Consider the following 15,713-nt stretch of genomic DNA (forward strand, 5'->3'; position numbering starts at 1 on the left):
TTTTATTCTAACACTTTCAATAATTAGGAAATACATTAAAACACTAAAGGAAGAAAATTGTAATAATAACAAAATTCTGAAGCTGATCAACGCATCCCATTTCGTATATTGCGACGCGTTTAGTTTTTACATACGTAAAATATTTTATGAATCTATTTCCAACAATCGAATATACTACAAATCCTAGTTTGTTTTTTTCAGAAGGGCTCAATGTGTCTATAGAAAACATGGCTCCTTCTACTGGTTCTGTAAGTAGTCCAGATGTTCTGGTTCTTTGGCCAATGCAAAGCATTCCCAGTGGAAGACCAAAGTGCTCTAACTGCGACAGCATGTCCTTTGGTGGAGGACTGCTTTCAGGATAAATACTGCAGCCCTTAACAAACAGGAGTAAAATGGCAATGCCACCTTCACTCTGACAATTTTCTCTTGAGAGATGTTTTCGAACATTCCATCTGTGCCTGTCTGTTTGTATGACACGTTGAGAAGGAAACTCCTAGTAGAGAGAAAGCAAATACTTTTTCTTCTAAGAGGTTTTCCTTTAGGCAGCTGTGAAATTTGACACCTTGATAAACAGTGGCCCCGTCTCCTAAGCTGGTCACCTGAGGCCCATTTTGCTCTTTATTCTAGCAGTCTCTTTCTTCTTTGTCTGATTTCTCCTTATCATACTCAATCTTATGAGACCTAAGATGAAGGAGTCCCCGTGTGAATACTTTATATGTTTGCGTGTGTGTACAGATACATAAATGTTCTGTGTACATCCCAAATGGTGGTCCTTAGCCAGACCTATTTCAAAGACTGCTTTTATAACCAAAGGGGAAATGTTTTCAGCGATAAAGCTCTATCTGTGTTAGTAATGCCACATTGTGCTTTCTGAAAATATGTCAGTTTTCCACAGGGGAGAATCATTGTCCTATTTTTCTGACCTAATTTTGGGAAGCCTGGTTTAATTGATACCACGAATCCTTCAAATAAATACGTATTGACAAGGTACGCCCTAGTTGCTTTGAAAAGAAAACAAAAGATAAACATGTTCTAGCTGAGAAATCAAAACATGCAGTTGACTACTACCATCCATCACACCATACATTTGCTTTCTCTGTACTTCACCCCAAATGACTTGCCAAAAACCTCTGCACTTTGCTACATCCTGCACTTTGCTGCAAAGTGTCCGACCCCCATCCCTAAAATCTCCCAACACAAACACAAACACCCTGAGTGACCTGCTCACCTGACCTGCGGTTACGCTGCTTATAGTAGAGCATTTCTTACATGTATATAAAAGGCCGACAGAGTGAAACTTAAGTGCACAATGGGTGTTGGCTTTTATTACTCTGTTATTAAATATCTAAGTATATGCCAGGGGTGCCTGGGTGGCGCAGTCGGTTAAGCGTCCGACTTCAGCCAGGTCACGATCTCGCGGTCCGTGAGTTCGAGCCCCGCGTCGGGCTCTGGGCTGATGGCTCAGAGCCTGGAGCCTGTTTCCGATTCTGTGTCTCCCTCTCTCTCTGCCCCTCCCCCGTTCATGCTCTGTCTCTCTCTGTCCCCCCAAAAATAAATAAACGTTGGAAAAAAAAAATATCTAAGTATATGCCAGACTCTGCAACTAGACATGAGTTCCTTTAAGGCAAGAAGCTTATTTTATCCATCACTTTGTCACTAGAACTCAAAGTACTACACCTGGTACATTTAAGGCACTTATTAAAGCAGGGTGTCTGGGTGGCTCAGTTGGTTAAGCATCTGACTTCGTTTCAGGTCATGATCTCATGGTTTGTGAGTTCCAGGCTCGCCTCGGGCTCTTTGCTGACAGCTCAGAACCTGGAGCCTGCTTTGGATTCTGTCTGTCTGTCTGTCTGTCTTTCTCTCTCTCTCTCTCTCTCTCTCAAAAATAAATAAACATTAAAAAACTTTTGGGGCGCCTGGGTGACGCAGTCGGTTAAGCGTCTGACTTCAGCCAGTCACGATCTCGCGGTCCGTGAGTTCGAGCCCCGCGTCGGGCTCTGGGCTGATGGCTCAGAGCCTGGAGCCTGTTTCCGATTCTGTGTCTCCCTCTCTCTCTCTGCCCCTCCCCTGTTCATGCTCTGTCTCTCTCTGTCCCAAAAATAAATAAACGTTGAAAAAAAAAATTAAAAAAAAAAACAACTTTTAAGGCACTTATTAAATGAAGAGAGAGTGAAAGAATGAATGCATGAGTGAAAAGAAAACAATTGGATCACAATATCAAAGATGGAATGATTGATTGATTTCTAAATGCCAAGTGCACACAAACCTTCCTTGTCCTGTAAGTCTGTACAAGACTGTATGGTCATTGGATTTATGAATGAGAGAACATTTCTATATTTGTATTATTTAGTTGACCATTTTTGTATAGAATGATATTTTATTACCAAATTAACAGAATGCATATTAGTAATTCTCCCTCTTCAGTTGCTTGAACTTCATGACATGTTGGCTGGGAAACTGGCTCACAAAGATATTCTGGGAATTTTAGAGTGGGAATGCATAAAAAACTAACTTTTTGTTAGAAAATTGAGTTTGTTACTAATCATCTAGTCATTGGTTTATTCAACAGATAGTCATTGAGTACCTACTATGTGTCAGATAGTTTCCAAGGCACTTGATCAGTAAAAAAAAAAAAATACGGACAAAATAGACCCCCCCCCAAGAGCATTCTTGCTCTTGAAAGACTTTAAATTCCAAGGGAGACAGATAATAAACAATAATACGTTTATTAATAAGCAAATTAATATTATATCGTGATTAATGCTTTAGCTAAAAATAAAGAAAAATGGATGCAAAGTGTAGTTTGTGATTTGGAATGTGTGCTCAGTAGACCAAATTGAGATGGTGTTATATGTGAAGAAAAAAGGCAAAGGGAGAGGCATACCGAAATCTGGGAGAGGAATATGCCAATCAGAGGGAACAGCTACAGCAGAGTCCTAAGGTAAAACAATTGTCTGTAATGTAAAACCGTAAATAAAACTAAACAACATAATGCAATATAGTAAGTCACCACAAAAGCTACAGAAAATCCATTTTCTGAGGAGACGAATCACTTCTGGAAAAGTGCCATTCAAAATCTTAGCCTTGCCTTGCAGGATTGGTAGGGTTTTGATAAGTGGAAAGGGGAAACTCTATGTCAGTCCAGAATTGGGAAAACGCATGTCAAATTCAATTCACATTGGAGAGATGATTCCGGCTGGAGGTTAATTAGCTGCTTCAATTAAAGGAGTGAAGGGCCGTGAATGCCAACATAAGGGTTTTGGACTTTTTTCCAAGAGCATTGTAGAGCGACCAAGAATTACTGAAGAAAATTCCAAAGCAAGGGCACGTTTCCGGAAGATTACATTGAAGGCTTTGTACAGATTAGAATGACTGTAAATAATAAAACTTCCAGTCAAGACTGTTCAACGCAGAACACACTCTAATTACAGTAACACTTGAGATAATATGATCTTACCATTTGTCTTTTATTTTTTAACATTTGATTTTGAAAACAAAAATACTGGACAGTACAGAAACACTGCAAGAATGGCAAAATAAATTTCCACATATCCTCCTCGACTAGATTCACCAGACATCGTGACTAAATTCTTCCGTGTGAATCTTCTAAACACAAGGATGTTTCCCTACTTAACCACAGTATAGTTATCAAAATTCAGGAAAATTGAAAACGGTAGAAAGCTATTTCTAAAATACCGTCTATATTTCCTTTTAAAAGATTGTTGCAGTAATACTCTTCTACTGTATTTCCCATCCAGGATTCCATATTGCATGTTGTTGGTCAAGTCTTCTTACTGTCCTTTAATCTGGGATGGTTCCTCAGCCTGTGACTTTCAGGGTGTTGGGAATAAATTTCCTCTGCCCACTGAGGTAACTGGACTAAGCATGAGACAGATGAACAGGAGAATATCAAATTTAGTAGGAGGAATCCCCACAGAAGTGACATTTAAAGACAGTCAGGCGACCCGAGGTTTATGTGACCTCCTGAGCTGGTAAGGGGAGGGGACGAGCTTGGGAAACAAAGGTTGGAAAACAAAGGGGTTTAGAAAACAAAGGTTGTCCTGTTATGCAAATAAATTTCTTAGGTAAAGAGGAGTCTCTGTTAAGAGCTCCCTCAAGGGTACAGGCTCTTCTTTCCAAGGTCAATTTAGGCAGTTGGGAAAGGTGGAGACCTTTGCAGGCATCTGCTGTGTTTGGATTGCTTTTAACTCAAAATAATCAAGCCAAAGGGCTTGCCCTTGACCCTAACAATGGCTTGGACAGTTTTGAAGAGTAGAAACCAGATTTTTTTTTTGTACAATGTCCCTCAGTTTGGTTTGCCGCATGTGTCCTCCTTTTTTGGATATTTACCTGTTTCTGGCTGGAGTACTATGTAAATGATAATTGTGCCTCCTTAATGCATCACATCAGGAGGTAGGTGATGTCAATTTGTCCCATTGCTGGTGATGTTAATTTGGGCTACTTCCTTAAAGTGGTGTCCATTTTTTGCTAATAAATAATCAGTGAGGAGGTACTTTAAAACAGTGTGAATATCCTCCCTCATCAATCTTTCACCCAATAATTTTAGCATTTGTTGATAATCCTGCCTGAATGAATTATTATTAGGATGGTTGAAACATCGTGATTTGTAATTCTATCATTTCTTCTATTTTTACCTGGTGGCATTCTGCTTTGGCTAAGGGAGACCTTTCTTTTTAATTTATTTGTTCATTAATATGAATTCATGGAATCATGTTTTTTGATTACTGTCATTATTCATCTTAACTCATCTTTTAATACATACCACTTATGAATATTCCTTTTACTTCATAGGAAAAAAACACAACACCCTTTCCATCTGGTTGGAAGGAAGAAAAGCACATTTTAAGGGGAGGCTTTACCTAACTGCGGAAAGAATGATGTATTTTTTTTCTCTAGTCTTTTGTTTTATTTTTCAATTTTGAAGTTTATTAACATGTAACAATGCGATTCTAATGGCTTCTGGCGCTTAGACTAACTACGCCCTCATGATGGGTTCTAGCCAACAACCATATTTGCATTCTCGATTGGCAGTAAGTAAAAGTTAATGTGATACTTTTGCTGAAAACCTCTCTCCAAAATAACAAAATATACCACTTTGAAGGTAATCTTTTGCCCAGATGTTTGGTTGCACAAATCAACCTGCTAAATTCAGAGACCATTTTCATTTTTATTATTATTGTTATTATTATTATATTATTATTTTGTATATCCTGCCTTGTTCCAAAAAGCACTTTCCAAAAGCAAAACTTCCATCTCTACATACTAGTTTATACCTTCCCCAAAACATTTTCTTGCCATTATGTGAGTAGCACTTCAGCTTCTTAATGCGTTACCGAAAAAAAAAAAATTGTAACTGCTTCTAAATTGCGTTGATGTATTGTAGAATTGAGTTGAATATCTTTGTAGGCTGAGCATAATTATCCTCCTGCCAGGAACAAATAAGTTATACTGCTCCAGAGAAATAAATATGCATATGAATTTATGTGGATGGATAAATCCTTATAAAGTTTAGCTCTTTATAACACAATGAGAGAAGAGGAAATGTACTTGGTGAGGCTAATGAATAAACCGGGATCATTAGATTGTCTATCATGCATTTCCCCCCACAAACTTGCACTTTACTGCATATAAATCAGGGCAGAACATTTGAAAGGACTTTATATAATGAATGAGGCAATTTTAGGCTGAACTATATAAGGAAAAGCCACCTAAAATACTCAGTTATACTTTAAGCAAGATTATGCATATAAATACATATAGAGAAACAAAATGAAAATCCAAGTGAGGAGTTCAAAAATACCTAAAAACTTTGATTTACTTTGTTAACATCTTTACCTCTTCAAAGATACCTAGCAGAAAAAGTTTGCCAACAACAATACCAGGTACTGGCCAGTAGAAAAAAGTAGGATCCCAAACTGCACTAGGTAATTGCAGCAAGATTAGTGTAAACCAAATGCATTTATTATTTGCAGTGTAATCCAATGTACTAAGAGATGGCATGCGCTTTATTTTAATTAGCTGTTTCTTTTAAAGGGTTGCTTGGTCCAACTGTCTTGATAAGAAAAAATTGTAGTCATTGCTCAAAAAGCTTGTAGCAAATCTAGTTTTAAATTGAAGCAATTTATTCCGAAAGCAGTCTACTACTGCAGCAATAATCAATGTGTTTTCCCTTCGCCCAAACTGGAGCTTTCCAAAGACTATTGTTAATTGCCTGTAACTAAATGACTGCTGGTGCCCTTAAACGTAACTCTTTGGCACTTGTTCATTTGTTGTGTTTAACCAAATGCCAGTTTCCCTTAGGTTTTGCTGAGCAATTTTGCTTTACAATTTTCAATATTCAGTCTCAATCCCTTAAAGGGGGGCAGAGTCTATCATTGTAACAAAATAACACAAAGGCTAAACAGATTCTTAAAAGGTCTGCACTTTCTCTTTCCATCTTCTGATGTTGAATTGTGCTGAAATGGAATCTTTTTATTTTTTAAATGCTGCCACTCCAGGCAACTTGAACTGGAGCTGAAAAGCAGATCCCATTTCAAAGGGAAAATGACATTTGCTGGGGCAACACCTTTCACATTGCAATGTAAGGATACAATACAGCAGTGGGCCCAAATCATTTCTTTTAACTGTAACAGAATTTAACCCCTAGTAATTTTGTCTTGACCCAATGGATAAGCCATAATGGGTAGCGCTCATATTAATGAATGCGTCCGGCTTGGAGCAAAAGAATGTGGAAACTAAATGTAATACACCCTTTTGGCGGGGGGAGAGTTTACACGGGGCATATAAACCAGTGTGAAAAACTTAAATGAAAAATTTTTTAACCTCTCCCATTTATACTATGAAGGCATGTAAGTTACTCTTGCATAAAAACAATGTAGTAACCGAGGAACAGGCACTGGTGTGTGGACCGTGGCAAAAGACCCATTTCTTCTCTGACTTCCAATGACATTGTAAGAGCACCATGCTTCTGAATGTAATACTACAGAAGTATCTGAAGGAAATTTGAGATACTCTCCGGATCCCAGGACAAATTCGCTCCTTGAAAATGCCGTGTCTTTGGACCTGGTTTTGGTGTCCCTATTATTAGTAAATGACTATCCTCTGGCTCAGAAGGCTTATTCTTGCTTATTGCTCATACTCTAGGTATATATAACTTTCCATATGTTTGTAACTTAAAGTATACATTCATGTGACAGTAGACCATTTCTGTAATTGCTAAGCCCCATCAACCCCGCTGGCTTTTTCTCATTACATTTCAGACAATACTATTGATTGGCCTATGAAATAGTGTATTTGAGGTAGTGTATATAATTATTTGACTGGCCCTAGACTTCTAGCAATGAGAATAATTCACATTTGGGCAGTGACTTCTCTAAAAATAGGAAGGACTTACTTTCATATAATTTTTCTCTAATTTTGCATATTCAGTGTTAAAGGTCTTAAAGAAGTGTGTAAAGACCAGTCTCATAAATACCATCCAAAGAAAATGAGAATTCCACTTATTAGAGTAATAACATTATGTTTCAGGCACAGTTTTGGATTGTTTTGAAAGCTGTTCAACTAGATATGGGGTGAAGCACGCCAGTTGCCCAGGCCTGGTGCCATGTCTCTAGAATCCACAAGTGCGCTTGGAGCCAACACAGAACCATTCCTGACCTGGGCGGATACCTGCTAAAGCAGCTGTCCTGACTCCAGCTTTCTTTTACAGCTTCTCCCCACCTAAGCCTTGAGTTAGAATTTATAATGACTGTTTTTTTTTTCAAAATATCAAAGTTGTGAAGAATGGAAGTGTGATTAACGTAAGGTGAAGTGCATGGATGGTAGGTGTTCCATTCATTGCATTCTGACAATTATATGCTGGTATATCCATACCTCAAAAGAGCTACAGAATGTTTCAGAATGTTTCGTCTACCCCAGAAAGTTTCCCGTTGCCCCCTTCCAATACATTTTCCCATCACTTATCCACAAAGCATCCATTTTGTGATGTCTATCACGATGGTTTATTTTGGCCTGTTCTTGTACTTCATTTAGACAGAATTATACAGAAGATACTACTTTGTGTCTGGCTTCCTTCACCTAACATAATTTTGTGAGATTCACTCTTGTTGCATGTGTCAGTAGTTTATTCTTTTTACTGCTGAGTGTATTCTGTCATATGGATGGACAGCAGTCTGTTCAGTGTCTCCTGTTAATCACCCTTTGGGTCGTTTTCAGTCACGGCCACCATGAATAAGACTTCTCTGAACACTCTTGAACAAGTCTTCTTGTGAATATCTGTTTATATTTCCGTGGGTGAATACATAGGAGTGCACTTGCTAGTCATAGGGTAGATTCCTAAGCTAACTTTATTAGAAACCACCCCAAATTTTCTAATATAGTGGTACCACTGGGCTTTGCCATCAGCACCGTTTGAGAGTGCAAGTCAAGCGTTCTCCGTTATTTTTCCCTGTCTTTTCTCGTGCAAGCATTTTAGAGTGATAAATTGTGTCTAATGCGTTAAAAGAGAAAACAGAGTGAATCGGAAAAGAAACCACAGTTCAAATGTTTATCTCTTCCATCGTATCCAGTACAATTTAAATCAGGTGATTTTGGTATACAAATTAGCCTGTGGGCATAAGTTAGTTTTCTGCAGGTTTCTGTGTATATGGTGGAGTTAACTCATATACTGAGAGAACCAGGCCCAATGCCCCCCACGGAATTACCTACCCACTTATCCTTTCTGTTCGCACAGGGATGGGACAACATTATCCTGAGCAGCTTTTTGTATTTCATTCCTGGTACTTTTGTAGTAGTATCTTGTGTAGGTCCTCACAAGATTCAGCATATAAAGGTGTCTGATATTTATAAGTACAAAATATAAAAATTTCCAGGAGGCGCGTTTTGGCATTTCCCTTTTCATATTCATTTAGACTCTAAAAGATTTAATAACTCGTTTTCTTTTTCTTCTTTAAATTCATAAAGTCCAATCACTTCTAATAAGGTTGTCTTCTATTTTCCATTTAATTTTAATAACAAGAGCATCAGAATACACTTGATTAAACAGCAGTTATATATGTTTTCTGATTAAACTGTTGAATTGAAAATGAAGGACTACATAATGAAAAATATGGCTGAGTTCTGTAATTATCCCAGGAAAAGTCACATCACGCGCAATCACACGTGCACACACGTGCACAAACACAAAATGTTCTTGTGAGAAAATGATGTCCGTGTTTTCAAGTTATTTATCCCTGATATGGCCCTGTACTCCTGATTATTTCACCCCCTTTTTGAGATCTCAGGAGTGATCTTGTAACACAAGAGTAGTTGTTACTCAAGCCGTAGATTATTTTAAGGTTTTCACTGTAAGCCTACATTTCCTCTGCTCTGAAATTAGATAACCCATCGATGAATTTTAAAGTAAAGCATCAAAAATACCATTACTTCAGAGCCATCATTTCAGGAATTTTTATATCTAATGGTAATTAAGGAAACCAGCACTTTTCAACGTAGTCATCAACAATAGTGAACCATGGCTCCCCATCAGTAACGTGTGTACCGTGTTGATCAAGACGGCAGGCATACGTAGGCACATAAAGTGAACTTCATAGTCTGTGCTTTCTGGCTTAATGTTTAAAAGCCGGTAGCCTTCATTTTGTTACAATGTGTATGGGCTCTAAAGGGGAAGAAAAGAAGTGAATATTCTATCCCCAGAAATGCCTGATAATTGTTAATGTAATATGGATATTCAAGAGGAAAAAGACAACATGTATGTAGCAAGAGAATCCCTCTTTTGGGTAGAATGTAGCAAACTGCCTAGTAAAAGGGGAAAGAGAAGAAAAGAAAATTCTCTAAATAGCTTAGTGAAAGGAAAATACCACCGACATGGTCTGGTGTGACATCCACGAGGGGGCCGGCTCTTTGAGCCCAAGTATTCAGCCGCCAATACTGTGGCAGGCCACACTGGCACAACTATTCAGGAGGCAGCAGGCAGTATTCCTTAGGTGGTCCACCCACCCCTCTATGTCACAGTCCACACTGCCCTTCAGGAACTGCGTTGTTGGAACCCTTACGTCCCCTCAGCCCCAACCCCTAGGTGATAGCACAGGTGAGAAAGGTCAAGATTCACATTGGGTGAGTTCGGAAGCCGTCCTGACTTAAGCGCTTCATATCCACAGGAACCGATATTTCTTTGATCAACCCCACAAGCATAATTTGTGGGATTCCCCCAAGGGATATGCTTATATGTGTTACTGTACTCAGGCAAGCCCAAGATTATCGTTTCCAAACCAGTATTTCTAATTTGTTTCCGTCCAATGCCGTCTCCCATTTTTACCATAAACGACGTCGCTTAGCAACACAGTTACCACAGACCACCTTATCTGGTTACCAAGGAAACAGACCTAGAAAGGTCCCGGTTTCATGCAGAAGGGGAAGGGGTTGTGTTAATCCATCACCTACATCTGGTCTCATCCACAGAACTGTGAAATCAAGTTGAATTTGTGACTTGGAATGTGAACATAGTATAATTCCCTTTGGTGATTTGTTGTTGTTGTCGTCCCCAGAGTTGATGTACACAGTTGAACTTGCCGGAGGGCTTGGTGCTATCCTTTTGCTGCTTGTTTGTCTGGTGACCATCTACAAGTGTTACAAGATAGAAATCATGCTCTTCTACAGGAATCATTTTGGGGCCGAGGAGCTGGATGGAGGTAAGATGAGTTCCCTGTTTTGATGTTCTCTCCGGATGTGCTTCTTTGTTTCCTGCCTTTGTTTTATTGAGAGGCAAGAAAAGTTACCGCAAAGCCCCTGGCAGCAGTTCTTCTCATCTTTGACTGTTCAGTTTGTAAATTCATCTTTCACGTGGAACTCTACATGTGATGCTTTGGAGCCAATAGGCAATTTCCTCTGCAAATGGTAAAGCAACACCTACCCTTTTTAGAATCCTATTCCAAATAGCACTTGCAAATTACAGACGCTGATTGCCACGCTATCCGTGTTCATCTTCTCTCACCTTGTAATCAGCACTGAAAGGCCAGCTTTGCTTTTCTACAGGCAAGGAGCGCCTCTTTTAATTGTGTTCCCTAGCCCAGTGGTTTGAACGGAATCTCAATTTGTTCCTTATTTAGACTGACCAGTTGTAATAAACTGTGTTGAATAGTTTAGAATGCATGGCAGTCTTTCCAGTCCTGTTTATGTAGCTATATTTAGACAGACTGATTTTTCTTCCAAGTGTGGACCAACAGATAATAATGTGCGCAAGCACATTGTTTTCTACCAGTTTTACTCAAATTGGATAAGTAAATGTTGTTTACGTAGAAATCGTAATTATTATTTACCCCTTCTGGTCAGTCGTGAATTCTGTGTGCCCTCTAAGAGGAATTTGGGGTCCTTCACATGGAGGTCCATAAACCACCCATTAGAGGACTGAAGATTTTTTTCGTTTTTGTCACTTGAAAATGATTCACACATGAGGTAAATTTGCAGTAGAGGGAGCATATGCAAACTGCCATACACAGTGCAGATGGCCACGGTTTCTTGCTCATATTTATCGACTTTTTTTCACTGTCACTTTTGCCCCGAGTGGCACAAAGGAAAATAAAGGGACCTTTCCAGAATCCTCTAGAATAAATCCACAGGTAGAATTGTGGATTGTCAGACTTGGGAAGAGGAAGTTTGTTCAGTCTCTATTTCACCTTCTTCCCTCCCCATGGGGTGAAGTCTGTGCCACAGCACGACTGGGTTTTTTAAATTCGTAACTGTTGATTTGCCTCTTGGTTTCTGCCTTTCTCGCCTTCGTATGCAAGTTATTAAATTTTTTGGCTACTACTTCAAAGGAATATGAGAAAATTGTCAGTGTCAGAGCTGTTGTTGAATGAGTATCAAGCAAAGTGCTAGGCATTCTTAAGTCATTCTTGCTAAGACTCAAAAACCTCTGAGGTCAGTATTGTAATCTCCATGTTGCTGAAAAGGCAACTAAGGTTCCCAGGGGTTAAATAACATACTGATGAAGATAACACAAGTATTGCTATAAGTGGCCAAGATGGAATTTGAAAATAGGTCGATACCCAAAACCTTTCTTTTCTTGAACAGTGAGTCCCTAATATTTTTTGCCTTTTAAAAATGTAGTATGTTCCGGGTGCCTGGGTGGTGCAGTTGGTTAAGGGTCCAACACTTGATCTTGACTCAGGTCATGATCTCATGGTTCGTGAGTTCGAGCCATGCATTGGACTCCACTACGTTGGTGCACAGCCTGCTTGGGATTTTGTGTCTCCTTCTCTGTGCCCCTCCCCTGCTTGTGTGCGCTCCTTCTCTCTCTTTCTCTCAAAAAATGAGTAAACATTATGGGGCACTTGGGTGGCTCAGTCGGTTGAGCGTCCGACTTTGGCTCAGGTCATGATCTCACAGCTAGTGAATTCGAGCCCCGCGTGGGGCTCTGTGCTGACAGCTTGGAGCCTGGAGCCTGCTTCAGACTCTGTGCCTCCTTCTCTCTGCCTCAACCCACTGGCATTCTGTCTTTGTCTCTCTCCAAAATAAATAAACATCAAAAAAAAATTTTTTTAATGAATAAACATTAAAAAAATAAAAATTTAGTATGTTCAGTATAACCTAAAGATCTGATGTTGTTTGTACAGTCAGCATAGTAGATATTTGAAAAAGCAGATGATCTGAACGTTTTACTTAATCATTAACCCTGTTTTAAATATGTTTAGTTTCTGTTCTGAATGAGATGAGGGATTTCCCCCAAGCTGTAAATTTCCAATGCAGTTTCTATTTGTCATGTTCTGAATGGTCAAAGATTCTGGATAGTTTAGATGCCTCGAAACCTTAGTCACATCCCCTTAGATCTTTCTTTTTTTAATGTTTATTTATTTATTTTGAGAAAGACCGAGAGCACGAGTAAGGGAGAGGCAGAGAGAGAGAGAGAGAGAGTATCTCAAGCAGGCTCTGCACTGTCAGCACAGAGTCCCACATGGGGCTCGATCCCACAAACCATGGGATCATGACCTGAGCCGAAATCAAGACTTGGATGCTTAACCGAATGAGCCACTCAGGCACCATCCCTTAGATCTTTCTACACACACTCTTCCCTTGGTGGAAAATTTCTCTAACATCATCAAGTTCCCATTCTTCATAGCTCTCCTACAGTCCTTTCTTCTTCCGAAGAAAAGATAACTGTTAAGAAGAGACCCCAGGCTTTTCATACTCTTGACTTGGCTTAAAAAAATGTATTTCAAAAGTCTAAAGTTGAGTGATGCCTTCTTTATTCTTGGACACCACATTACCTCCCTTAAAAGGGGAATATATAAAATATTCTTGGATGTAAAGAAAAGCAGGGAGTTTGAAGAAGAAGAGGGCAAGTTTAGATGGCTTACTCTGGTGATACGATAATGATAAATTTGTTGACCATTTGTTGAATATTTATTAAATAGCAAGTGCTGTGTTGGCTGCTTTGTTGGTACTCAGAGAATCACACAACTAGAAAGACAGAATTTTTAATTTTGATTTTTTAATTTTTAAAAATGTTTATTTATTTTGGGGTGGAGGGACAGAGAGAGAGGGGGAGAGAATTCCAAGTGGGCTCCATGCTGTCAGTGCAGAGCCTCACATGGGGCTCCATCACGTGAACCATGAGATTACCTGTGCCAAAATCAAGAGTCAGACGCTTAACCAACTGAGCCACCCAGGTGCTCCTGAAATTTTTTTAAGATTTTATTTCTAAGTAATCTCTACACCCAATGTGGGGCTCGAACTCAAAACCAAGAGATCAAGAGTCGCATGCTCTACTGAATGAGCCAGCCAGGCACCCCCAGAAAGACAGAATTTAAGCCCAGGTCCAAATAACTCCAAATTCGAATTATTTCAGCCACTGTGTCAGACTGGGAAAGGAAGTATTTGGTGTCAGGAACACATCCATGCAGTTCCTTTCAGGTCATTACAATAGGTATTACTTGACTCTATCATTTCTGTATCAGAATGATTCTATTTTTCCAGGATAGAATATATTGATGTGGGGCACCTGGGTGGCTCAGTCCGTTGAGCATCCAACTTTGGCTCAGGTCACGATCTCATGGTTCGTGAGATCGAGCCCCGGGTCAGGCTTTGTGCTGACAGCTGGGAGCCTGGAGCCAGCTTTGGATTCTGTGTCTCCCTCTCTCTCTGCCCCTCCCCAACTCACGCTCTGTCTCTCTGTCTCTCTGAAAAATAAATAAAAGATTCGAGATGCTTTTCTCTCGATTTGTTCACCTTACTCTTGTCCCCCTCTACGTAACTTTACATTTTATTGTTTCCTCTGGATTCAGCTCTTAGCACTTCTCATTATACAATACCCACTTTTATGGATCGTCTTTACAGCCCTATCTTCAATTGCACTTATGCACTAATAGCCTCTAAATGTCCTTCTCCCCATTCTCTTGTTTCATCATCAGTTAATTGTACCATTGTACCTCTTGAAAATAGACTGATTCCTTACTCTTAATTGTAGCTCCTTGTCCAAGCCTCCTACACTAGCTTCTTGGTCTTAATTCTCTACCCTTCCATTTTATCCTCCACACTCAGCCAGACTTCTCTTTTTAAGTACAAATTTACTGTGATTCTTTGCGAACCAAACCAAAAGAAAAAACAAACAAACGTACCTGTATGGTGCCTGCCAGAGCAAGTCTAGGCTTTTTAGCTCAGAAAACAACTGTACCAGCACAGGGTGACCCAGATTATATTTGTAGGGTCACCCCCTCTGTGGAGTCTGACCATGCATAGTTTCAGCTAGAATGAGATGCTGGTCTTTGGAAAAACAAAACTGTTGAGAACTGACCCAAGACTATGCAGTAATGCATAATTCTAAGATCTTTTCAGATAAATTAGGTATCTACAATGGTTAGGGGTAGAAGGGCAACTACTCTCCCACTGACTTGATTCCATTCCATAATGAAAGAAACTTTAGATAAATTCTGTTGCATATTCATTTATTAACAAACAAACATGTAAGCCATCCTGTAAACTCGAAGACGTTTCAACTGGCTGTCATGTGTGTCTGAGTGTGTGTGTGTATTCCAAAAGACCTTACAAGAAAGTTTTCCCCGAGGCAAATATGACTATCAGTGGCAGGATTAACGTTAAAAAAAGAAATTATATAAGTTTAAGGTATACAATGTGATATATATTGTGTGTGTGTGTGTGTGTATATATATGTATATGTATATATATATATATATACAGAGAGAGAGAGAGAGAGATGTATACTTTGTGAAATGATTACTACAGTAAGGTTAGTTAACTCACCTATCACTTCATATAACTGCTGTTTTTTGTAGTGACATTTAAGGCCTAATCTCTCGGCAACTTTCGAGTATATAAAATATAGTATTGTTAACCATATTCACCATTCTGTATATTGTATCCCCAGAATTACTTATAGCTGGAAATATATACCCCTTGACCAACATCACCCCCTTCCTCCTAGCCCCCAACCCTTGGCAACCACCATTCTGTTCTGTTTGTGATTTCAGCTGTTTTCATTCCACATATAAGTGAGACCATACAGTATTTGTCTTTCTTTGACTCATTTCAGTTAGCACCATGCCTTCAAAGTCTAAGTTGTTGCAAATGGCAAGATTTCCTTCATTTTTACGGCTGAGTGGTATTCCATTGTATATTTTGACCACATTTTCTTTATCCATTCATACATTGAGGAGCCCTCATGTTGTTTTCATGTCTTA

General features: G+C 39.3%; 1 protein-coding gene across 1 annotated transcript in view; it reads left to right on the forward strand.

The window, feature by feature from the left end:
* IL1RAPL1 (interleukin 1 receptor accessory protein like 1) overlaps window positions 1-15,713 on the forward strand; it is a 1,368,310-nt gene that overhangs the window by 1,324,524 nt on the left and 28,073 nt on the right. Inside the window, exon 9 of the mRNA XM_045472042.1 lies at window positions 10,566-10,709. Within this exon, the coding sequence (XP_045327998.1) occupies window positions 10,566-10,709 (144 nt within the window). The remainder of the gene's footprint in view (window positions 1-10,565; window positions 10,710-15,713) is intronic.

Source organism: Leopardus geoffroyi, chromosome X (assembly GCF_018350155.1).
Source record: "Leopardus geoffroyi isolate Oge1 chromosome X, O.geoffroyi_Oge1_pat1.0, whole genome shotgun sequence".
In the NCBI taxonomy this organism is placed as follows: Eukaryota; Metazoa; Chordata; class Mammalia; order Carnivora; family Felidae; genus Leopardus; species Leopardus geoffroyi.